Raw genomic sequence first — 26937 nt, forward strand, 5'->3', positions numbered from 1 at the left:
GAAAGAACTACATTAGCTAGCAATTCAGTGTAAGACAATCTGTACTGGGGGCAGGGAGAAGAGACAAGTTACTCTGTATAACCACAGCTGTCCTGAAACTGTGTAGACCAGGCTGCCCTCCAACTCATAGGGAGCTACCTGCCTGTGCCTCTGAGTGCTGGGATTAAAGGCGTGCACCACCACTACCTTGTGATAATCTATATTTTCAAATTCCTACTTGCTATTTACTTTCTTCCTTATGTTTGTTAGCCTCTGCAAACATAGCACTCATTTAATGTCCTGTTCATGTATTATTTGCTCTGGAAATCTCTTACTAACTTTCTCTTACCCAGAGAGAATTTTGCAGCCTATTCCTTTGTTTGTTGAACACAGGATTCTCTTTAACTTTGGCTGGCTTAGAACCTATAGTAAATCCTCTGTCCTCAACCTCCAGAGTTCTGCGTTTATAATTCTGCAATCCTTTGTGCTCCTAAATGTTGGTCATATAGCATGTTCTTGATCATCACATTATTGATCCATGGGTCCTGCTCTGTTTATTTTTTTGATGCTGGGGCTTGAACCCAGTGATCAGTGCCTGCTAAACATGTGCTTACACTGAGTGCTATCTTTAGCCCTGATTATGTCTTTGTTAAGTATGGGCATAATGTTATTGTGCACTATGTAAAGATTATCCTTGTATTATTCAACTGTTGATTTCTCTGCCCCTGTATCTGGTTGCAATCCAGACAGGGCATTGTAATGCTTATTTTGAGAACCACCTGTCTCGATGTTGTGTAAACACTGCTTCCCATTTATTCTCTAATCTGTCAATAAAGCTGATCAGCCAGTGGCTGAGCAGAGGACAGTATAGGGCTGGACTTCCAATCCCAGATAAGGAAGGGGAGAAAGGGAGAGGGAGGAGATGGAAGGGAAGAGGGGAGGGGGATTTGTCAAGAGGAGAGGGTCTAGGAGAGGCCATGGAAAAACCCTTGCAGCAGAGAGAGCCAGTGAATACTAAAATGTAAGTGTCTTGGAGACTTTGGCTAGGAGGTAGCCAGATTATTTTAGAGGATTAGAATAGATTAGTAACTGCTCAGAAAATATGTATCAAGAGCTTGATTAAATATATCTTAAAATCTCTGACTCATTCATTTAGGAGCAAGCTGGAATAAAGAAAAAACTAACGCTTTTAAAATTACATTAATAGTTAAGTGCAAAGATTTTAAACATAGGTGATTGTGACCGGAACAGTGAATGACAATATGACACAAAATAAAGTTCACAATAGTACTTTCTTGTAAGAAAAATTTAGTTATAGGTTATCCCACATATAGATATTCTGTGCCTGTCAATGCCAAAGGTAAGGCTTGTTGTATTTTTCCCCTTATCTTTATGTTCAACCCTCAGGTTTGCAGATAATTATCTGCATAGACTAGCATAGGTGCCTTGAGGCTGAAAGCAGCATAAAGAGTAACAGTAGTAGTTTCCTATAGAAATATGTATGGGTTTGAAGGTATAACCTGAAGGGAAGATCATAAGTGTAGCATATACAAGGCCCTAGGTTCAAACATCAACACCAAAGCAAGAAGTAGAAAAAGTGGGATCTGGAGAAATAGCTCAAATACTTGGCTGCTTTTCCTGAGGATCTGAGTTCAATTCCCAGCACCCACACAGAGCATGGTGGCTCACAACCACATGCAACTCCAGTTCTAAGGGATCCTATGTTCTCTTCCAGCTTCCATGGGCACTGAACTCACATGGTAAACAGACACACATGTAAACAAAACACTGTTTGCTGTTGCTTTAGCTCGAAATGGTGTGACTTTCCTGAGTTTGTTTTTCTGTAGTAAAATTAATATTTCAAAATGTCTTGGGGGACTGGGTTCTGAGATGGGATTAGTATAAAGGACTAGCAGAATATTGGTAGTCATAATGTGTCTGACTTCTTGAAGAATGTCTATTACCCCCAGAGTGTTTTGACAGTGTTTCCCTCTATCTTGTCAAACTGACATTTTGCTTTTAAAATGTTACAGGCATTTTTATGTTAAAAATGCTTTTTGGTACATGTAACAAACAAACATAGAAACAAACAAACAACAAAAGCAAACAATCCATTTTATCCATGATATTGCACACCTTTAATCCCAGAGGCAGGGAGATCTCTGTGAGTTTAAAGCCAATCTGGTCTATGTAGTGAGTTTGGACCACTCAATATTAAATAAGACCATGTCTTAAAAAAAGAGAAAAGAAAAAGAGGAAAGGAAGTTAGGATGGCTGGAAGAGAGAAAGTTGTTTTCTTTGGTTGAAAGGTGGAACAGTGATCAGTAGCCTCATAAATTGTAACATAAAGACCTGAAGCCAAGACCAGCTCCTGTGTGTCTTTCTTGTAGAATTTTGGAATGAGTTTTTGATGACTATAGACCATCAAGTAGCATCTCTCCAGTGTACCCTATCCCCTCTCCTTTAAAAAGGAAATGGATGTGTAGCCCAAAGAAGCTTCTAGCTTGGGCTCCTCCTACCTCAACCTGAGTGCTGAGATTCCAAGGCTTGGCCTCTATACCTAGCAATAGTTTTTCTTTAAATTGTTTGCCCTCTGACACTAACAAAGGCTTTTAGAGTTAACCTTAAGATTCATAATAAAACTGTTGGATAAATATTTATTCCTTCCTCTAAGCGATGGTGGCACATGCCTTTAATCCCAGTTTTCAGTAGGCAGAGGCAGGCAGATTTCTGTGAGTCCCAGGACAGCCAGATCCATAGAGTGAGACTTTGTCTCAAGAAGCAAAACAAAACAAAACAAATTTGTTGCTTCCTAAAATGGACCTATAAATCCTAAATTGGGAATGTCATCAATAAACACGTAAAAGCACAGTCCCTTCTACAACTCCCCTCCATCAGTGCCTTACTTTTGTTTATAGTCCCTCAAAAGCTTGCTTTAGCTTTTTAATTATAGTCTCTCTTCCTTTCTTGCTCTCTCCCTTCCCTTTTCTTCTCTCCCTCTCCTCCTTCTGGTCTCTGTCTCTCTCTGTCTCTCTGTCTCTGTCTCTGTCTCTGTCTCTCTCTCTCTCGTGTGTGTGTGTGTGTGTGTGTGTGTGTGTGTGTGTGTGTGCTTCATGCACAACAATATTCCTATGGAAGGTCCAAGGACAACATGAGGGAGGCAGTTCTTGTCTTCCACCAAGAACTGAACTCAGAACATCAGGCTTAGCAGCAAGCCTTTACCCACTGACACCCCTGCCCTCAGCTTTTCAGTATAGTGACTAGCCAAGTACCTTACTTCCTGCATGCACTCCAGTCCCTTAGTGGGGTGTCAAGACCTAGAAGTTCCCTGATATCTCCCTGCTCCAATGATATCTATAGTGGCTGCTCAAAATAAAACACAATGATTTATTTCTCTTCTGTTTTCTGTAGATGCAGGTTCAAATGATTAAAATTTTCTCCCAATTCATTCCACAAGCATTTTAGAAGGAACTTGGCTCTTGGTATTTCCATCTCTCCTTTAGCTCTTCTTAAAGGCTCCTGCCACAGCTTATTTTCACTGCTAAAGCAGGGTTTGATCAAAGGCAGTAGAGTATAATAGTTAAGAATTCAGGCTTCAGTCCCCAGACCAGGATTCAAATATTACTGTACCAGCCTTACAAAAGTTAACATGAGCCTCGGTTTCCTTGTCTACCATGTAGGGATAACAACATGTAACCTTGAGTAGTAGTGAATATTAAGTATATTATGAATATAAGGCGCTTTCTGTATTGCCTGGAACAATAAAATTATCCAATAAACATTACCCATTCTGAGGACCAAAGAATGTAAATGTAAAATCTTAGGAGATAGAAGAGAGATGACAAATGACACTTTAGAGTTGAGCTAAAAGTTAGTCCTATTTATTGTCAAATATGAGTATGACAAAATATGAGTATTGTCAAATATGAGTATGAGTATGAGTGTGCTTGGAGATGTTGAAAAGCAAGAAACTATACTGCCAGTGAAATTTGCTAAGCAAATACTGTGTCTAGTAAAAGTAACAGGAACTATGCTCTACCGTCAAGAGCATCCTGTGGGTCGTGACCATCAAACAATCATCATAAAACACAAATATTTACATTGTGATTTATAACAGTAGCAAAACTGCAGCTATGAAGTAGTATCAAAAATAAATCCGAAAAAAAAAGGAAAAAAACTTTATGGTTGGGGGTCTCCACAACATGAGGGACTGTATTAAAATGTCATAGCATTAGGAAGGTTGAGAACCACTGGACTAGAGTTTAGTTTCCCTTTTAGTAAAGCTTCAATAGTCTTATATATTCAGTATATTCTTATAGAAATATGAGGGAAAAAAAACAGGAAAAATCTGACTAATGTGGGTCTGTTTTTTTTTCTCCCATGATAGAGAGGCTACAAGAAATCTCCTTTTCTTTCTCTCTTTTTCTGTTTTGTTTTGTTTTGTTTTGTTTTGTTTTGTTTTGTTTGAGACAAGGTTTCTCTGTAGTCCTGGCTGTCTTGGAACTCATTCTGCAGACCAGGCTGGCCTTGAACTTCTACCTCTGCATCCCCAAATTCTGGGATTAAAGGTGTGTGCCACCAATGCCTAGTGAAATCTATTTTTCAAATGAGGGAAATTTGTAAGAAGTAAATAGGGTCCTATTGCAGAGTATTGTTGTACTGTTTCAAATCTAAAAAATGACAGGGAAATGCTACATATAAAAATAATTGGAAAATTATGGTATAGTTTGTATTTATGATTAATTATTTTCTAGTTAATATACCATTGTTCTAAGTAATCATTTAGATCTCAACAATGATATATGCAAATAAATTACACCCATCACAATAAGGTTTTCAAAGACCTTAGGAAAATGATTTATAGTAAATAATAAAGAGCTAGCCAGGATAAAATATGGCCTAATTTTGTTAGAAATACAAAAGTATATAGAAGAAACCAGTAGTTGGATGGTGATTATAAGTAAATTTATTTTCTTGAAAACATTTTTAAATAAAATAAACATGTCATAGAAACCCTTTGAACCTTAATATTAATAGTTGGAGCTCATGGCATAGTGAGGATCAGTTTAAAATATGTTGAAATCCTTTGTAGTGTGTATAGGCTACTACAAAATGGGTATAGACAGGGCAAAAAATGGTAACTTGAAGGGGGAAAACTTTCAATACAAATTTAACTCAGTGATGTAAATTATGCATCCCTGCCTAGAAGGTCTGACTAAATAAACAAACAACATGCATTAGTCTAATTCTACTTTACCATTAAATCATACCTTGAGAATAGGTATTAGCTTGAGAAGGATCACCTATCATGTCCATTGATAAAGAATTGTGTAATTCCTGAGAACGTTTTCCCGTTAGCTCTACTATGTCACTGGATGAAGATGATGATGAAGACAGTCCCAGTCTCACGTATCTTCCTTTTTTACCACACAGTGAGCAATCCACTGGTGTGGCACTAGGTCCCCGGGGCAGATGAACCTCATCTCTGTTGTAGTTCCTAGCAGCTCCACTGTGGTGCACAGACCGCTCGCGTTGCCAGATGTAATGGCTTGGTGCAATGGCCATAACCTATGGGGAAAGGTTACTTTGTGGATTTAATAACATTTTAAAATTGAGTAAAGTGCAGAAATTATACCTCAGGAGCAGCTTTTTCTAAACCCGAAGTTAGAGTAACAGCTAAGTTACCTAAAAAAGAAAGGAAAAAAGGAGAGTTGTGGTGCACACCTTTAATACCAGCAGAGGCAGGTGAATCTCTGTGTTAGAGGCTGACCTAGTCTACAGAATTGAGTTCTAGGGCTACACAGAGAAACCCTATCTCAAGAAGAAAAAAAAAACCAAACAGACAAAGAAAACAAAAACAAAAACAAAAAATACACACACCTCGAACAAAAAACCTGCTTACATTACCAATGTTATAGCAGCAACATCAAGTCATTCACAGTAGCGTTTTCTGTAGAGTGATTACTTGGATCATTAATATTAAGATTGACAAAATATGTAAATTAGTTTAAGCAGATAATATAAATGAAGCAAGCTTTTCAGTTGCTGTTTATTTAGTCAGTCAGTTTGGTTTTTGAGACAGGGTCTCTCTATGCAGACCTGGCTGTCTTCAAACTCAGAGATCTGCCTCCTGACTGCTGGGATTAAAGGAGTGTGCCAGGGTATGTATGTATGTATGTATGTATGTATGTATGTATGTATGTATGTATGTATGTATGTAAATATGCAAGTAAGTATGTGTGTTTATTTATTTAAGGATTTACTTAAAGATTTATTTATTTTATGTATATGAGTAGACTGTAGCTGTCTTCAGACACACCAGAAGAGGGCATCGGATCCCATGACAGATGGTTGTGAGCCACCATGTAGTTGCTGGGAATTGAACTCAGGACCTCTGAAAGAGCAGGAAGTGCTCTTAACCATTGAGCTACCTCCTCAGCCCCAGGGTATTTATTTTTAAAATTTCAAATATTTCTAAGTTTAAGAAAGATAATATAGTATAAAAATTATATAATTCTTAACTTTTGTGTATGTTGCTTAAAAAATTAGGCTCATAACTATGTTAGGTTAATCTTAAAATATTTACAGTTATATTAAGGGATGCGCTTTTTTTTAAAAATGTAAATTAATTTCTTTTTTCTTATGTTTCCTTATTTGTTACACAGTGACCAGAGTATATTTTTAGAGAGTTATGAGGAAAGGATACATTTTATTCTCCCTCCCCCCCCCCCCGGAGCTGGGGACCGAACCCAGGGCCTTGCACTTGCTAGGCAAGCACTCTACCACTGAGCCAAATCCCCAACCAAGGATACATTTTATAAAGCACTTAAGATTTCTCACTATCAGCCATTGTTATAAGGTTTTTAAATAAAGCATGGGCTTTAGCTGTAGACTTTCTTATCCTGGCTGTACCACTTGCTGACAATATATGCTACAGAGCAAATTATTTAACCTTTCTGGGGTTCAGTTATTTCATCAATAAAATGGGAGTGCTAACTACCTCAAATATTGTTTTGAGATTCAGTATTACATGTGAAATCCTTACCACATAATTAGCATCTGGCAAATGATAGCCATTTAAGAAGTCAAGTTAGGGAAAACTATAACATGCTGGCCTCATGAAATCCAAAACATCAATGAGATTTAAGTCAAAGTCTTTAGCTGCAATTATCAATGACCCACAGTAAATGATAAGTATAATAATCCTAAAATGAGAGCCAAACAAAGTCATACTAGTTGCCTAAACTAGTGATTTCTTAAACATGTTTTAAAATTCTGAAATTTCAGAGCTATATTGGGGACGTACGAGGGAAATGGGAAGGCAGCAGTAGAGGAGCTACTTTAGGGTATGTATAAGGTTTAAATACTTTTTTGATGAGAAAGAACTTTTTTTGTTATTATGTTTTAAGACATGGTTCCTTTGTGTATCCCTGGTTATCCTGAAACTTTCTCTGTAGACCAGGCTGGTCTTGAACTCAGGGAAGAGATGTTCCTGCCTTTACCTCATGAGTGCTGGGACTAAAGGCATGTGCCACCACTGCCTTCAAGAAAGAAATCTTAATATGAAAGTAAAAATGTATTAGATTATTCAGCAAATGGTGGTGTTACATGTTTGCAAATCAAGGGCTGTACCATTGAGCCATCTCATGAGTCTCCATGCAAGTTTCTTAAATTTATATAAACATATACATAAATAATATATAATAAATCTATAAAATAATACATATACAAAATTTTCATACACATTTATGTGTACACACACATGGCGATGGTGTGGGGAAAAGATAAACTATGATTCATATAGCTCAGGATGGTTTTGCACTCACTATATGGTTAAGTATTGAAAGAGCCAGAGTTAGGGGTCAATCTAAGGCCAGTGGAAAATTCCACCACAAACCTTCAAGCACTAAGACCACTTCCTTCCCGGTAGGGTAAAGCCAGCTTAGTTCCTGGAAAAACCACAAGCCAACTATCAGACAAAGGCACCTGTGACCCCCCAACTGACCCTCTTTAGAAAGTCCCATTCAGTCCACTGACCACAAATCAGTTTAAAGGTCGATTCCTTACACCAATAGGACCTTGCCCAATTACTGTTGCCTGAATTCTGCCCTTATCAAATGTATATAATCCCATTAGAGTCTGCTCAGGGCCATCACCCTCTTGAAGTGGGGTGGCCCCAACAGGTTGAAACAATAAAACTCTTTTTGTTTTTACATTGATCACCACCTCTGTGAGTCTCATTCAAGGTGTCCCGGTAGAGGTCCCACCTGAACCTCACATTTGGTGTGTTGGCTTGGAAGCTCACATCTTGTGGGGGACCCACAAAACGTTGGTGAATTAGAGGAACAGCTCAGGCAGGTACTGTGGTTGTCTGTGTCTCCTCTATATTGCTTTTGTGTTTGTGTGCGGTTTTGCTTTCAGTTTATGCTTGCAAGCATCAGGAATGCTCAGAGAGCCACAGTAACTGGGACATCATTTGCAGCAGGCAGATGTGCCTTAATGCCAAGACCAAGGGAAACTGGAGGACACTCTGACCTCTCCAGAGGGGGTGGGGAAAACTCTGCTCCTGTTTGGTCTTGTAGACTTGGGACCTGGCGTGAGCTGGCCGAGTTACCAGGTAACCCATTTGTTCCGCCTGTGGAAGGGGTGAGTGGTCTATGTACTAATTTTTTGTGTGTGTGTGTGTGTTCTTGGACTTGGACTGACAAAATTTATGGACATGGGACAGAAAATTTCTACCACCCCTCTGGGTCTAGTCCTGAAGCATTGGGATGAGATCCAGGGACATGCACACAACTTGTCAGCAGACATAAAGAAAAAGAATCTCCAGAACCTGTGGGTGTCTGAATGGCCGTTTTTGGGATCAATTTCGATTTCCCCACAACCATGGCAGTCAAATGTAAGATCCTAGGACTTGAATCTGGATCTACTGGTCAACCAGATCAGGTCCCCTATATAACTGTCTGGAAAGAGCTTATAACTAATCCCCCTGCTTGGGTCCTTCCTTGTCTCCCTTGAAAGTTCTGACTTTCAAAACTCAGTCTGAGCCACTGGTTGGCTCAGGGAAGAAGACATAAGTTCTCCAGGAATTGGGAACTGCAGATCTCCTTCTACTTGATCCACATCCCCCATCTCCACCCCCCTCTTGCCCCAAGTGGGCCACCGGAGCCCAGTAGGCTGAGGCTCTACTGGCCCTGGCCCCTGCGCCCCTTTACTCATGCCCCAGAGGAGGACACAGGGCCTGCCATGGGGACACCAAGCTTTAGAGCTGCATCCCAACACAACTGCGGCCCTCCCCCGCGGGCCTTTGGGCCTGCAGGTACAACAGGAAATCAGGCAATGCAATACTGTTCCTTTTCCACCTCTGATCTCTATAACTGGAAAGCTTAGCACCCATCCCTTTCAGATAACCCCACAGGCCTCACTAATGTAAAGAGTCCATTCTTTTTACATACCCACTTACTTGGGATGACTGTCAGCAGTTTTTGCAGGTCTTTATCACCAAAGAGGAGGAGTAAATTCTCCTAGAGGCTAAGAAAAACATTCCAGGAAATAGTGGGGTCCTAACCCTGAACCCTGCTAACATAGACCAGGAGGCCTGACTGGCACTACAATGTGGCAGTGGGTTAGGAGTGCTTGAAAGTCTATGGCCAGGCTAATTTGGCAGGTCTCAAGGATACAGCAAAGTGACCCACTAAGCTAAGGTGCAAGAGGTGCAGCAGGGCCACACTGAGACGCCTCCTGCTTTCCTAGAACAACTTATGGAGGCTTTCCGCCAATCACATACTATGATTCTAGCACTGAGGAACATAGGGCCACACTGACTATGGTGTTTATAGATGTGAAGGACATAAAGAGGAAGCTCCAGATGCTAGACAATTTACAAGATAAGTCTTTGAGGGAACTAGTGCAGGTAGCTGAGAAAGTTTACCACAATAGGGGAACAAGAAGAAAAGGAAGAGAGGAAACAGAAAGAGGCAGAGGAAAGGGAACTGCGAAGAGAAGAGCACCAAGACAGAAAATCAGAAAATATCCTGACAGTGGTGGTTAGAGAGAACAGGAGGGGACTGGAGCCTCCACCTCAAGTAAGGAGACAGAGAGCTCCACTGAGAAAGATCAGTATGCCTATTGCAAAGAACATGACCACTGGGCTAGAGATTGTCCCAATAAGAAAAAGCAGGGAGAGGGGGCCAGAAAGAAGGAAAATGGCTCACAGACCTGAAGAGTCTTAACTCTGGGAGAAGAGAGAGACTAGGTTCAGGGCGGGGGAGGGGAGGTTTGAGCCCCTTCCCAAACCCAGAGGGTAACTCTGAAAGCAGAGGGGAAACCTACCCAGTTTCTGGTGGAAACAGGGTCACAACACTCTGTCCTCCTCCAAACAGAGAAGCCCCTCTCCAAGAAAAAGTCTTGAGTTCAAGGAGCCACAGGGACTAAACAATACTTGTGGACTACCCGAAGATCTGTTGATCTGGTATAGGCTGGGTATCTCACTCTTTCATGGTCATACCTGAGTGTCCTTACCCCCTCCTTGGCTAAGACTTACTTACCAAAATGGGTGCTCAGATTCACTTCCTCCCAAAGAGCCCTACCATCACAGGCCCCAAGGGGGAACCTATGCAGGTTCTGACCATGAGATTGAAAGATGAATACAAACTGCTTGAGAATATCAAGAAGATGCCCCAAAACATGGACTGCTGGCTCCAAAAGTAGCCTCAGGCTTGGGCTGAAACAGCAGGCATGGGCAAGGCTACCAAGAATCCTCCCATTCATGTAGAGCTGAAGGCTGTGGCTACCCCAATATCCATGCACCAGTACCCCAATTTGGCCTCACATTAACAGGCTTCTAGACTTGGGGAATGCTAAGGAGGTGCTGGTCGGCATGGAACATGCCTCTCCTGCCTGTCAAGAAACCTGTGCAGGACCTGCATGAGGTAAATTGGTGAACAACCAACATATGCCCCATGGTACCTAATCCTTACACCCTGCTGAGCTCATTACCACCTACAAGGACCTGGTACACAGATTTGGACCTCAAAGTTGCCTTTTTCTGTTTAACCTTGACTCTCCAAAGCTTTTAGCTTTTGATTGGGAAGATTCCGAGAGGGGGATCACAGGACAGCTCGCCTGGACCAGGCTGACCCAGGGATTCAAGAACTCGTGGGCCAACCCTCTTCAGTGAGGCCCTACATCATGACATCTAACACAAGTCTAACCCACAGGTGACCCTTCTGCAGAATGTGGATGACCTTCTAATTGCAGCAGAGACTGAAGAAGACTATCTCCAGGGCACTAAGCAGCTGCTGATAGAGCTAAGCAAGTTGGGTTATCGAGCCTTGGCCAAGAAAGCCCAAATCTGCCAACATAAGGTGAGTTACCTGGGGTACCTGTTAGAGGATGGGAGGCGATGGTTGTCAGAGTCCAGGAAAAAAACCATCTTTCATATCCCTGTCCCAAAGACCCCCAAACAAGTGTGAGAATTTTTGGGGATGGCTGGCTTTTGTAGGTGTTTGATTCCTGGGTTTGCCGATTTTACTGTGGTAAGGGGGAACAACATGCATTCAATGCCATTAAAATGGCTCTTTTGGAAGTACCTGCACTCAGACTGCCTGACATCAGCAAGTCTCTTCATGTCTTTGTGGCTGAAAACCGAGGGATGGCTAAGGGGGTGCTGACCCAATCATTGGGCCCTTGGAAACGCCCCATTGCTTACCTATCAAAGAAACTGGACCCAGTATTGGCTGGATGGCCTGCCTGCCTGCCTGAGGATAATAGCAACAGAGGGAGTCCTGGTCAAGGATGTGGATAAGCTGACCATGGGACATGACTTGGCTGTGACAGTCCCCCATGCCTTCCAGAGTGTAGTGCACCAGCCACCTGATCAGTGGCTCACTAACACCCATGCGACCTACTACCAGACTTTGGATTGAGTCACTTTAACACCTGGGTGACCCTCAACCCTGATCCTGAGGTACCTGCCCATGACTATCTGCAGGTCCTGGCAGAGGAACAGGGGTGGCAGAAAGATCTCTCTGACCAACCACTGCCCAATATAGAGGTTACTTGGTTCACTGATGGCAGCAGCTATCGCCTAGACAGGCAGCACAAGGCCAGAACAGCCATGGTAGATGGGCAACAACTGCTCTGGGCAGAACCATTGCTCCCTGGAATGTCAGCCCAGAAAGCAGAACTGATCACACTAACCAAGGGAGTTGGCAAAAAGATCACCATCTATATCAATATCAGGTATGCTTTTGCCACTGCTCATGTACATGGGGCGATATACAAGCAAAGGGGAATCCTGACATCCAGTTGCAAGATTAAGAACAAAGCTAAGACCAAAGCTCTCCTCAAACCACTAAAGGTGAGCATCACCCACTGCCCAGGCCACTAAAGAGGAGAGACTTTCATAGCTAGGGGAAACCACTTTGCAGATAAAACAGTGAAAGAGGTTGCTACTAAAGACCCTGCCACTGTCACGGTCCAACTAATAGAGACAAAGAAGAGCGGAGTGGATGATTAGACTAAGGGTTGGCCCCTTCTACAGTACTCCCCAGAGAAAGTAGTCCAAATCTCTGGTTACCCCACCAACTATTACCTTACATGAGATGGACAATGCAAGACACAAGAAGGAAAAGTTATTTTAACTTGGGTCCAAGCAAAAGATCTGTTAACCCAGATGCACCAATGGACTCATCTGGGCACCAAGAAACTAGTACAAACAGTCAAAGGTTCTCAAGCATTCATCATGGACCTGAGGTATCTGGCAGAAGAAGTAGTAGAAAAATGCCAGGTTTGTCAACAAGTGAATGCCTACCACACCAAGGTAGGGAAAGAAAAAAGGCCCAGGGGAAGCAGAGCAGGTGTCTTTTGGGAAGTAGACTTCACTGAGGTCAAGCCTGGGAAGTATGATTACAAATACAGTTTTTATAGAGACCTTTCAGGATGGGTGGAGGCCCCACTGCTTCACACCAGAACTGCCAGAGCCCCCTTCTGACAGCTCAGTCAGCTCATATGATAGCCCCCATACTTTAGAGAATCCGACCCCATATCTACCTAACCCAGCACCCTTGACTGATCTCATCAAGAAAACCTTCCATGTGCTGAATGAATCTAACCCTGGGGCTACTAACTCATGCTGGCTACTATGATATAGCACCCCCTTATTATGAGGGTATTGCTTTTACCTCCTCAAATATCACCCTGTCTAATGTATCTTCTTCCTGCTGGTAGGCTCAGAAATCAGGAATGTGTCTTACCTTGAAGGCAGTGAAGGGGCCTGGATTCTGCCTAGGGCAGGTCCTACTGTCTTAACAGTCTTTGTGTAACTTACCTATTCCCCAGGTTACTGAGATTCATACATTATACCACCCCAAAATAGATGGTGGGCTTGCTCCATGAGCCTCGCTCCCTATGTTCACACACAAGTACTGAACCGGACAGATTTCTGTGTCCTAGTACTGTTAGTCCCAAGGCTAATAGCTACCCTTTTGAAGAAATGCTAGATAGATGGGACGGAGACCACCAAGTCAAGCAAGAGTCTGTAGCTATAACTGTGCCTTTGCTTCTGAGCCTGGGTCTGGGAGCAGCAGGGGCAGCCACTGGAACTACCTCCTTAGTACTCCAGGGACAGAGCTATCAAAAACTCAGGATAGTTATAGATGCAGATACTGAAAGAATTGAGACTTCCATCTCCCATTTACAAGAGTCATTGATCTTTCTCTCTGATGTGGTCTTATAGAACTGACATGGTTTAGACCTCTTGTTCCTCCAGCAAGAAGGTGTCTGTGCACCTTCTGGGAAGAATGCTGTTTTTACATAAATCACTCAGGAGTAGTTAAAGATTCCATGACCAAAATTAGAGAAGGATTTGCCAAGAGAAAAAGAGAAAGAGAACAGGTCCAAGAATGGGTTGAGTCTTGGTTCAATAGCTTTCCCTGGTTTATCACTTTGATTTCCACCTTGCTAGGACCGTTGATAATTTTACTTTTAGTTCTGACTTTTGGCCCCTGCATTTTAAACCACTTAGTAGCTTTTATAAGAGAACAAATAAATACAGTCCAGTAAATGATCTTAAGGCAACAATATAAACAGCTGAAAGCAGAGAATCAGGAGTACGAGCTAGAAGACTATAAGCTTCAGGATTGAAGCTATGCTAAAAGAAGGAGGGGGGAAGAACCAGAGTTAGGGTCAACTAAGGCTAGTGGAAAATTCTACCACAAACCTTCAAACACTAAGACTCCTTCCTTCCAGGAAGGGTAGAGCCAGCTTAGGTCCTGGAACAACTACGTCAGCTATCAGACAAAGCCACCTGTGACTCCCAACCAACCCTCTTTGGAAAGTCCCAAAGGGTCTACTGATGATGGATTCATCAGTTTGAAGGTCACTTCACTCCACCAATAGAATCTTGACCAGTTACTGTTGATTGAATTCTGCCCTTATCAAATGTATATAATCCCCTATTAGACTCTGCTCAGGGCCATCTCCCTCTTGAAGCAGGGCAGCCCCAGCTTGCTGAAACAATAAAACTCCTCTTGTTTTTGCATCAATCACCGCCTCCATGAGTCTCATTCAAGGGGTCTCAGTAGAGGTCCAACTTGAACCTCACATAATATTGAAGATGCCTTGGAGGCACCAAAATTTTCAAGATGCCAGAGCCAGAGGATATCTCCCGAGGAATGCTGCTAACAGGGAATGGAACCAGCCCGGGAAAAGAAGTTTGTTGCAGTCAACAAAGATGAAAAAGGAGCTGGAGATCTGAAAACTGCTTTAATATCAGACATGGAGATGCAGTTTGGCGTTTGCCCAGCTGGTTTCCTGTCTTTCTTTGGGGATTACAGTTAAGATATTGGATGATTCTCAGAAGAGACTTTAAACTTTGGACTTTTAACATTGTTGATACTGTGATAGACTTTGGAAATTGGAACAAATATACTTTATTATGCTATGGCTAGATATGGCACTATAGACTCATGTATTTGAACAACATTATGGGGCCAGGGAGTGACACTACTTGGAGATATGGCCTTGTTGGAGTAGGTGTGTCACTCTGGGCATGTGCTTTAAGACCCTCATCCTAGCTGCCTAGAAGTCAGTCTTCTGCTAGCAGAAGATGTAGAATTCTCAGCTCCTCCTGCACCATGCCTACCTGGATGCTGCCATGTTCCCACCTTGATGATAATGGACTGAACCTCTGAACCTGTAAGCCAGCCCCAGTTAAACGTTGTCTTTATAAGAGTCGCCTTGGTCATGGTGTCTGTTCACAGCAGTAAAACCTTAACTAGGACAGAAATAATGTAATTCAAGTGTAACCCCATACTCAGCTACCCTCACCCTTTTTGCTCCTGACCCTCCCTATTTGTTCCCTTTATATTTTTGTTTTGTTGCTTTTCTTTCTTTTAAATATTTATTTTTACTATCATATTATTATAAATTATTATTATTATTTTGAGGCAGGATCTCTCTAGGTAGCTTTGGCTGGCCTGGAGACCAGGCTTGGTCTCAGACTCACAGAGATCCACCTGCCTCTGCCTCTCACATGCTGGCATTAAAGGCATGTGACACTGTCACATTTTTCATGTCATATATATATATTATGTTATATATGTTATATATGACATATATATATATATGCTGTACATCTCTATAAAAATCTAAGATACACAAAAGAGAAAAAAAAGTGGTACTTGTGTTTTTGAGCCCTGTAAAGTAGTAAGACAAGAAAAGGAAATTAAAAGGATAAAAATAATGAAAAGAAGTCAAAGTATCCATATTTCCAGATATGCTATATAGCCAGCTTACTTCTAAGTCATGACAACTAGAATTTTGTAGTGTTTCTAACACTGCCATCCCTTCTGAAGCACTGCTATCTATCTAGTTCTGAAACTCAAGCCAGTTTAGCTATTTCTAGCACATTCCCAATAGAGGATCTCTTTTGCATGCCTTTATTGTTTTATTCTGCCCAAGTACTATTGCTTCCTAAGTTACTAATGTGAAATCAAGTAGTAGTTAACAGAAGTTAGCTAGGGTGTTACTATAGCAACTGTATTAGAGTACACAAGCAGCATAAAGAAGTCTTTCCCTCCAAGCTACTGCTATATTCTATGGTATTTGAAAGGCAGTGGGATGGGGTCTCTATCAGTAGATAGGCACCCTCTCTAATATGTGGTCCTGTCTAGAAGTTAAGCCATCATGAATGTAAATTAATTCCACTACAAAGGAACTGTGCCTAAAAAGCAATAATGTAAGAAGCCAAGACCAGAGTTCGTAGGGAAATATTCTTCATTCTTTCCAGAGAAGCCATTTACACACAGACACACAGGCAGTGAGTTTATGTAAGTATGTATGTATAGTATGAATATATGTATATATAAAAGTGTGTATTTTTATTTGCATATAATTATGGTCCATCTTTCTTCAAACAAGTATTTAAGGGAGCTGAACACAAAACTAAGGGGCTAGGGGATGGAGAGATAGTTCAGTTGTTAAGAGCACTTGTTGCCCTTTCAGTGGACCTGGATTGAGTTCCTAGCACACATAGGTAGCTGACAAACATCTGTATCTCCATTTCCAGACTATCTAATGCTTTCTTATGAAGTGGGCACCAGGAACACTTGTGGTACACATACATAATATATACACACATATATACATATATACATACATACATACATACATACATACATACATACATACATAATATATACACACACATACATACATACATGCAGGTAGAACACTCATATACTTAAGTCTAAATTTTTTTAAAAAGTATTAATTAAACTGGATCCAAATAGAAAATTGACTCAAGTGAAAAAAAGCAGACACAAAGTAGTAGAATACTATGCAGTTAATATAGTTATAGACAATAGTTTTGCAAAATGGTTCTAAAAAAACAGTGGGACAGGCATGGTGGCACACACTTTTAATCCCAGCACTTGGGAGGCAGATTCAGATTCAGAAGGATCTCTGAATTCTAGGCCAGCCTGGTCTATGTAGTAAGTTCCAGGACAGCCAAGGCCATGTAGAGAGATTTTGTCTACAAATGAAAAAAAAAAAAAGAAAAGAAAAGAAAAAGAGACAAATCACAAAACTCAGTATTACCTAAAAGGGGAGTGTATGCTCTCTAACAATAGTAACAGAAAGACAAATATGACAAAAGTGTCATAATTTAGTGACCCTTTTTTGAAATCTGAGAAATAGAATAGTTATGCTTTTTAATTCCCCAGATAAGAAACAAATGAGTTTTCTAAATTACTATTGAAAAGTTTATATGGAAGCTAGATCTCAGAGAAAACAGAACAGCTGGAAGCAATTTCATATTCAGCCAGTCAAGATGTGGCTCTGGCACTTCCTTGTGTGTATTTAAGTTAATCCTAATATCCTTGGGTCCTCAGTGTCACCAGCCATAAAGGAAAACGTCCCTCCATCCTTGGAGGTATCTTTGTGAGGATAAACAATGCATAGAGTCATAATGTGGTCTTAGTTCCTTTCTTATTGCTGTAATAAAACATTATGAACAAAGCAACTCATAAAAAGTGTTCAATTTGGGGCTTATAGTTGCAGAGGGACAGAGTCCCTGACCATCACCGGCCACAGGCAGACAAGAAAGGTACTAGAGCAGGAACTATGAGCTCACACTTTGATCCACTAGCACAAGGCAATGAGGGTTAACTGAGAATAGAATTGGGTTTTGAAACCTCAATGACATACTAGTGGCACACCTCCTCCAACAATACCACACCTCCTAATCCTTCCAAAATATTTCCACTAACTGGAGACTAATGTTCAAACTTATACGCCTATGGGAGCTATACTAATTCAAATACTATAAATTTGAATACTAAAAATACTGTGCAAATACATATTACTATTATAAGCACATTGGTAGCTACTATTCCAGTTTAGCTTAATTTTAGACTATTAGACTAAAGATTATTTTTACTGACAGTATGCTAGTATGGGGATTTCAATAACAAATATATAGGATGCTTAACAACATACCTTACTACTTAGCTTCCACATATTCAAACCTACATGGGTTCAAGCCAGACAAAATTCTAGCACTCAGAGGTAGAGGTTGACACAAAGTCCCACCCTCAACCAAGAAGATCCTTGTAGTTGGTGCTTACTGGGAGAGAGAGCTTTTGAAAAGAAGTCATGAAAAAGATTTCCTTGTGGTGGGGACTGGAGAGATGGCTTGGTTTTTAAGAGCATTTAGCTGATCTTCCAGGATCCCTAAGTTCCATTCCCATACCCACCTAATGGCTTGCAACAGTCTACAACTCTACTCCCAGGAGTTCTGATACCCTCTTCTGGGGTCTGTGGGCACCAGGAATGCATGTGGTAGAGATATACATGCAGGTAAAAATACCTGTAACAAATACAATTTAAAAAACATACTGGGCGCTGGGGAGATGGCTCAGCGGTTAAGAGCACTGACTGCTCTTCCAGAGGTCCTGAGTTCAACTCCAGCAACCACATGATGACTCACAACCATCTGTAAGGGGATCTGATGCCCTCTTCTGGTGTGTCTGTGTCATTGTACTCACATACATTGAATAAATAATTTAAAAAAAACATACTGTACAGAAGCTTAACACACGATTACTTTCACAATTATATAAAGAGGAGTCTATAGGGGGTTAGATGAAACTCTTTGTTGCTTTTGTTTTAAGGTACTGGGATTAAACCCTAGGCTTTCTGTTTGCCTGGCAAATACACTACCACTAAGGTGCATTCTATGTCCAGGAGAGACTGTTTGCAAAGTTCTGATAACATTTAAGGCAACCAGTGGTAAACAGTGGCAGAAATGCTAGAAATAGTAGAATGCTAGTGTTTTTAAATTTAAATTTTATTTTTATGTGTAAGGGTGTTTTCTCAGCATGTGTGCCTGTACCACTTGTATATCTAGTGTCTGGTGCCCACATAAGTCAGAAGTGGGTATCAGATCACCAAAAGCTGGAATTACAGGCAATTGTGAGAAGCCATGATATTGAACTAGGAGCCTCTGGAAGAGCAGCCCTGCTTTTAGCCATTTAACCATCTCTCCAGCCCCCTGAATAGTTTAAGGCAAGGACACAAGGGGGAAGTAAAAAGCCAAAGATACAGTTTGTGACATGAGCAACTAGGATGGAACTGCTCATTACTAATACATAGAAGACTGCAAAAGGCAAGGTTGTTGGTCTGTGTGTAGGAATCAGGAATAGAATTTTATACATGTCGAGTTTAAGGTTCAATCAGACGATGGAATAAACAAGCAATCTGATGTGCACATCTGGACTTAGGAGCTTCCTTTAGATCTCTATGTTAAAGTCTTCTGAAAATAGCTTTTATGTGTATGAGCACATGCATCTGCCTGCAGGGACCGCTCCTAGGAGTTGGGAGTTGCAGGTGGTTGTGAGATGCCAGATATGGGTGCCGGGAACTGAACTCTGGTCTTCTGGATGACTAGGAAGTGGTTTTAAACTGCTGAGCCATCACTCCAGCCCCTCGTAGTTAATGTATTGAGAATGAACAAGATCATTACTAAGTTAATTCTAGTTGAGGCAAGAACTGAGCTCTCAGATGCTGTAATAAGGCTGGTGAGATGAAAGAGAACTGACAAAATAAATGGGAAAACCCTCAATCGCAATATTTGGAAAAGCACATGAAAGCAGTGTAACAGGGAAATACGTGCCAAATGCTGCTAAGTTGAGGACCAAAAACTAAAAGCTAACCTATGCTTTGGCATCATAAAGCTATAGGAGGCTTGACAAGGTTCTGTTGAATAGAGAAGGGGCTTTACAATACAGTTCTAAAGAGAATGGAAGAGAACAGAACAGAACAGAAGCAGAGTAGCATGTACTCGGAAAAATTAGAGTATTTAAATATGGCCCGCTATCACTTTCAAGGTTGGCAAATTGCTATGTAATTGACATTTATTTCTTTTTAAGACAAAGTCTCACTATTTGTATAGTCCAGAATTTCCATGAACTTGAGTCCTCCTGCCTCAGTCTCCTGAGGACTGAGATTACAGGAATGGACTGCAACATTGACCCAAGTAGAGACATTTAAAAAAGGGATACAAGAAATAGAGACATAAGTTACAGGTTTCTTTCGCTATCATGTAACTGGATTAGTTCAGTTTGAATGATAGTATATTAATTTTCGAATCCCTGTATATGCAACTTTTTATCTTTTCCCATTGAATTTAACTTTGTATAGTCTTGGCCTGCCATGTGGCTTCCTTTTATTTTCTGTCCTCTGTTATTTCTGACTCCTTGCATTTCCTCTAAGAGCCAATAATCCAAATTTAAATATGCATACTTGTTATATCTTCTCTCAGTAACAAATATAATTAACAATGAGAATTATGGGTCAAATTCTGTGACATGCAGTCAAAGTCTTTACTCAAGTTTGAAGTGAATCCATCGGTTTGGGCTCCTTTGCTCTACGGTTATTTAACTGGGTAGGATTTAATTACAGATTTATCTAGTTTACATTTCTCAAAGTTCTGAAACAGTAATACAAGAGTTAACAATAATTTTCACTTCCACTTAATTTTATTCTATAACTTTGGTTATTTAAAGTGCTAATAAAATATTTGGTTAAAATAACTTACAAATAAGATTCTCGTAATAAACTCCGATGTTAAGAAAACAACGTGCTGGGCATGAAGGTGCACACCTTTAGCCCTATCTACTGGGAGACAAAGACAGTAGGATCTGTGAGCGAGCCCAGTCTACAGAGACAGTTCCAGGACAGCAGGGCTATAGAGGCCCTGTCTCAAGTTAAATTTAAGAAAATTAAATTTAAAAAGAAAACAATGTACTTTTTAAAACTTTTATCTGCATTTATTTTCCGTTGAGTTTATTTCTATGCCATAAGTTTTTGTTGCTTCAGTTTCTCCTGTTACATCTGTGTGTGTGTGTGTGTGTGTGTGTGTGTGTGTGTGTGTGTGTGTGTGTGTAACCTCTTCTGGCTTAGGGACAATTTGTTCCTTTTCAGTGAGGATCAGTCATCTCATTGAGGCGGGAAGCTCACACGTCCAGACATAAGCTCTGTGAGTTTGCCCATACATCTTAGGTGCTCTTACTGAGTATGTTCAATGACTGGAGAATCTACACCTAAACCCTTAAGTTCAGCATTACTTTCCGTACTTTTAGGCATGTACAACAAAAATTCAGCATTCATTTTTGGCCACCAATCCTGAGACCAGCCCCACTGTTCAGCCTGGGTGTACCCACCAACTTCACCATTCAATCCCAGAATACTGCTTCTTTAAAGTGACATCTTTCAGATACTTGGTCGCTTTTTGGATATGCATGCCCTTGACAGTCTGGGCAGTTTAATGGGTGTTCTAAAAGTGAGGAAGATTTGAACCTCTTGATTTGCATGATTTTGTAGGGTTTTCTGGGTCAAGAGAGTAGCAGACTATCTTCAGAAGTCTCTGTCCACTTACAGGAAGAGGAAATGCAAGGGTTAATGGGAGAATTCATGAAACCTTGATTTTTTTCATATTCTTTGAGAAAAGGGGTATGGATTTCAAACATATTTAAATTTATTTAATTTATGTAACCATGCTATTGGCATCAATGGTAGAAACTTGAAAATTCATGTACTTTAGTGGAAATTACTATTCACCTCTAATTTTACAATAATAAGATGCTTTAGTATGTCCACAAACCTTTTGCTAGGATACTGGTGATTTTTTAGATGGGAGGAAGGGGATACTATAATAAGAATAATATAGAACTAGTCTTCTCTGAAAAATAGATATTACAATTTTTAATAAATATGATAAAATTCAAATAGAAACAGAATATAAAAGTTATACTCGGGATTGGGGATTTAGCTCAGTGGTAGAGCATTTGCCTAGCAAGTGCAAGGCCCTGGGTTCGGTCCCCAGCTCCGAAAAGAAAAAAAAAACAAAAAGTTATACTCATAATAGTGACCGAGACTAATGATCTTATACATGTACAAAGAGAAAGGCAGACATAGATCATTCAAAACTATGTAGGGAGGTCATAGTGGCATGGTACACTTTTATTCTAAAACTGATGGGAACAAAATGGGACTGTGGGTTCCATAGCAGGCTGGGCTACTTGCAGGAATTTATCCCCAAATAAAGAAGAAAAAACCAACCCAACCCAAAGATAAGTAAATAGTCCAAGGAAACTTGGATAGCAAAGATAGATTATAAGAAATAACCTTAAACACTTACCTCTTCACAGCAGCGCCGGCTTACAATAGCCCTATAGTCAATTCTGTCCCACAGCTGGTCCCGTAACTTTAAGAAATTAGGGAACAATTTTCTCCAGTTTTTCCCTAAAGCCCATGGAAAAATTTCGTACTTGGCTTCTTCTTCATCTTCTTCAACTGTATTAGCCAGATATCTAACAAAGTGGATGAACAACCCAAGAAAGAAATGGGTAAGGGCAAGAACGATAGATAAGAAAAAAAGAAATATGAAAGAATTATCAATACATAATGGATACTCCTATCTAAAATACATAACTAAAGCAATGACACAACAGATTGTATGGCTTGTTGCACCTTCTAGGGTTTCTGTAGTCCTACAATTGTTGAACTGTTCTGGGATGCAAGTAAGTTACCTTGAATCAATCTCTTTTGAGGATTTCTGACTTCATAGATGAATCTGCAAACAATGTTCAATCTGGACCTTACTAGCTCCTTTCCAAGGCAAGACTTTTCTAGGGTATTTTCCTTATTATTCCAGGAACTGTGGCTTTTCACTCTGGCTAAGGAGAACTGTTTATAGTTCTAGATGAATGACTGTAGGGTACTCTCTTTTCTTATCTTTCTTTGGGCTATATTCAAACAGATCCCTCATACACATTTGGAAGTCAGTATTTTGCCAAATACTTGAGGGGGACCAGACATAAAAATAAGCAGAAAAATACAAACCATGATAAGGAAAATACTCAATCAAAACCAACGCAAAACTGATATACAGGAGGACATTAAAACATTTATAACTATTTTAATATAATTTACTCTTATTTTGTTTGTTGGTTTTGCCTTCATGTATGTTTGCTTGAGGGGGTCAGATCTTCTGGAACTGGAATTAGAGACAGATGTGAGCGGTCATGTGGGTGCTGGAAACTGAACCCAGATCCTCTGGAAGAGCAGCCAGTGCTCTTAACCCCTTAGACACCTCTCTACCCCCTTACTCTAACTATCCGATATGCTCAAAAAAGTAGATACATTGAAACTACACTTATAGTTGAATAAGAAATGAATAAGAAACAAGAAATCACATGAAAATTATATGATGGTACATCATAGATGAATTGCTCAAAAGCATTGATAAAAATCTTTAAAAGCAGTCAGAAAAGAAAGACACATTAAACTAGTGTGTTGGTACACATCTCTAATCCCAGTATTTAAGGAATTCAAGCAGAAGAACCATGAGGTCAAAGCTATTCTCAGCTATATAGTAAGTCTGAGTCCAGCCTGGGCCACATGCAACCCTGTTCCACAAAAACAAAAATGAGGCAAGATGTTACAGGTATAAAGTTAATAATGGGATAGATTCCCAGTCAGAAGCAGTGCAGGCTCCACAGGTCACTTTTACAACAAAGACATTCCAAACATACAAGGAAGCAAGACACCATGAGCAGAACAGAACCCCAAATCTAAACAGAATACAAAAATAACTGTGTCCAGGTTGGAGAGATAGCTCTGTGGTGAAGAGCGATTACTGCTCTTGCAGAGGACCTGGCTTCAGTTCTTAGTACCCATATCCAGCATCTCATAATACCTCGAACTCCAGTTCCAGAGGATCTCACACCATCTTCTGACCTTTCCAGGCACCTAATGTAAATGGTGCACATAAACTCACACATATACATAGTCACATACTCAAACAAATAAAATAACTAAAACATTTGTAAAAATAAGTGTATTTGAAAAAAATTAAAAATAGTATACATAAAATGCTTAACAAATATAATGAAGATTGAATTAGTAATGGAAGATAAATTTAAAGAAATATCCAAAATGTAGCTCAGAGAATATAAAAAATGTGTAACACTGAGGTAGTTGCCACTGCATTGAGTATTATCAACTATCCATGTGACTCTAACTGCTTCTTTGTGTCCTCCATGCAAAAGGCCAGAAGCAGTCACCTTTGCCTGTGCCACATGCTGAGCAGTATGGAGCTTATATATGGCTCCAAGCTGCCCATCATTACAGGCAACAAGCTAGCCAAACAATGACACCAAACTTAACTGAGCCCGTGACTGCAAGATTCTTCATACATACTACGCTCTTTATTCTCCCCTCCCCAGAATCCTACAGCTAATCTCCTGTTCAGAAGGAATGTGAGCATTCAGGGGCAGAGGGAAGGGCTCTCTACCTTCACTCCTTAAACCCACCTAGTAATGCCTTTCCTTCATGCCCGTGATGCTCAAGGTACAGATATTTACAAAGGTTTCTTTCTTTCTTGATCTTTTTGTTTGTTTGTTAGACAAGGTCTCACTATGATGTCCTGGATACTTAGACCTGTGTAGACCAGACTGGCCTCAAACTCAGAGACTGCTGCTGTCTCCTGAGTGGTGGGTTAAAGCATGTGTCTGTGCATGTGGTGGGAGTGCAGGTGGGTTAAGACAGGATCGTTTCACAAAGCTCAAGCTAGCCTGGAATTCCCTATATAATCCATGCTGGTCTTAGTCTAGGATCATTCTAGCTCAGCCTCCTGCATACTGAGAGCATTACAGGAGAGGGCTATCATGCCCATCTATTTATAATATAGATTCCTAAATAGAAACACTTACTACACTCATTAAAATCTGCCAGTGTTTAGGCAATACCTCCAAATTGTTAAACAGATTTGGAAAGCAGAATACAGTATATAACAGCATATTCAATGGATTTCAAAGGAAATTAACAGAGGAAATGGGGAAGATTTGAAGGATAGTAGCTAGGATTTTCTACTAGGGTTCTTTGTTGAAAGATATCTTCAAGCCAAGGAAGCTGATCTAACCCCAAGTAGGTTCTATCAGCATTTTTGAAAAGGCTTAAAGTTAGCTAGAAAGGAAGGCTAAAGACCTCAGCATGTTAGGCAAGTGTTCTACCACCGACTGAATTCCACTCCTCTTTTTACCTTTTATTTTAAGTCAAAGTCTTTCTAAATTGCCTTGGCTGGATTTGAACTCATTCAATAACTAGGCAAAGGAGGGAAAAAAAGCACATAATCAGTAAGTGTAGAAGAGGATGTGGGAGGATGACACAGTATTGCTGGGCATGGTGGCATTTGGAAGGCAAAGGTAGGAAGGAAGGAGGATCCAGTCAAGATCATCCTTGGCTACACAGAGTTTGGGGCCAGCCTAGGCTACAAATACCTTGTCTCAAAAAATTAAAAAAAAAATAAGAGGAAAAAGAAATTCAGGGTGTTACAAGAATACCGAAAGGAAACATTACATGACTGTACAGAAAGAAATTGTGAGCTTTAGAACTGTGGCTAATAAGAGATGCTTAATGAAAAGAAATACTGAGTGAGTCTACAGAAAACACGATTGGACACAGGATGGAAATTATAATTCAGGTTACCTGAAATATAATATAATATGTTAAGCAGTGCAATCTTAAATGATAACTACACAGTGGCTATAACTACAAAACAAGTGAAACAAGTCCAATTTCAGGCTTCTACTTAGATTTGCACTACAGCAATTTTGGTTTGTCTTTAATTCTCAGATGGAGAAAACTACACAATAGTATGATACTGAATATGGATTTAATACTGAAATATATAAATGGCAAATTAACAGTATTAAGGCTGAGTTTGGGTCTTGGGAATATCATACATGCATTTGCATCTCTGCTTTTTTTCTTGCCCGGGCTAGCCTCAAACTCATGATCCTCCCACCTCAGCTTCCTAAATGGTGGGGAAATGGCTGTGTACTACGATACCTGGCCTCTCACTCATTTCCCTGACCTTCAAAGTGCTTTATTGTCTATAAAGTCAAAGTGTTTCCTTGTCTATAAAACAGGAACAAAAAATGCATTTCATAAGAAGCCTACATGGGGGCTGGAGAGATGGCTCAGCGGTTAAGAGCACCCGACTACTCTACCAGAGGTCCTGAGTTCAATTCCCAGCAACCACATGGTGGCTCACAACCATCTGTAAAGAGATCCAATGCCCTCTTCTGGTGTATCTGAAGACAGCTACAGTGTACTCATATATAATAAATGAATAAATCTTTAAAAAAAAAAAAAGAAGCCTACATGGGCTGGGCAGTGGTGGTGCATGGCTTTAAGCACTCTGGAGGCAGAGGCAGGTGGATCTCTGTGGGTTTGAGGCCAGCCTGCTCTACAGGAGTTCTAGAGCTACACACAGAGAAACCCTGTCTTGAAGAAAAAAAAGCAAAACCCAAGAAAACTAAATGTATAAATATATAAGATGTGGTGATTTATACATAATATTACACATAATAGAATTAGCTATTACTATTAAATTCTTCCAGTTAACCAATCATCATCAAATGTTAACTTCAGCTCTTTTTTTCCCCTATGTTCTAGAAAATGTCTACTTAATCATAGATCAAGCTCTTCTGGTCTGATTTCTCGACCAATTCTGATTCTGAATTAAATAGATATTAAAACTTACTCCTCGGGGCTGGAGAGATGGCTCAGGGGTTAAGAGCACTGCCTGCTCTTCCAGAGGTCCTGAGTTCAATTCCCAGCAACCACATGGTAGCTCACAACCATCCGTAATGGGATCTGATGCCCTTTTCTGGTGTGTATGAAGACAGCTACAGTGTACTCATATAAATAAAAATTAATTAAAAAAAACTTACTCCTCAATGCTGACAACTATTGTGATACTCCGGTGTTTTCTATTTATTTATTTTTATGTATTTGAGTGTCATGTCTGCATGTGTATCTGTGAACCATGGGTGTGCCTAGTGCCCACAGAGGCCAGAAGAGAGCATCAGATTCTCTGGACCTGATAGC

The 26937-nt window shown here is 40.4% G+C and overlaps 1 protein-coding gene across 9 annotated transcripts in view; it reads right to left on the reverse strand.

The window, feature by feature from the left end:
• The window catches only part of Spdya (speedy/RINGO cell cycle regulator family member A), a 55616-nt gene that overhangs the window by 17367 nt on the left and 11312 nt on the right, over positions 1–26937 (reverse strand). For all 9 annotated transcript variants that reach the window (XM_039111749.2, XM_039111751.2, XM_039111750.2 and 6 more), the window contains 2 exons: positions 22181–22352; positions 5250–5547 (listed from right to left, as the gene is read on the reverse strand). In XM_039111749.2, coding sequence (XP_038967677.1) covers positions 5250–5547; positions 22181–22352 — 470 coding nt within the window. The remainder of the gene's footprint in view (positions 1–5249; positions 5548–22180; positions 22353–26937) is intronic.

The sequence above is a fragment of the Rattus norvegicus genome, chromosome 6, assembly GCF_036323735.1.
Source record: "Rattus norvegicus strain BN/NHsdMcwi chromosome 6, GRCr8, whole genome shotgun sequence".
Lineage (NCBI taxonomy): Eukaryota > Metazoa > Chordata > Mammalia > Rodentia > Muridae > Rattus > Rattus norvegicus.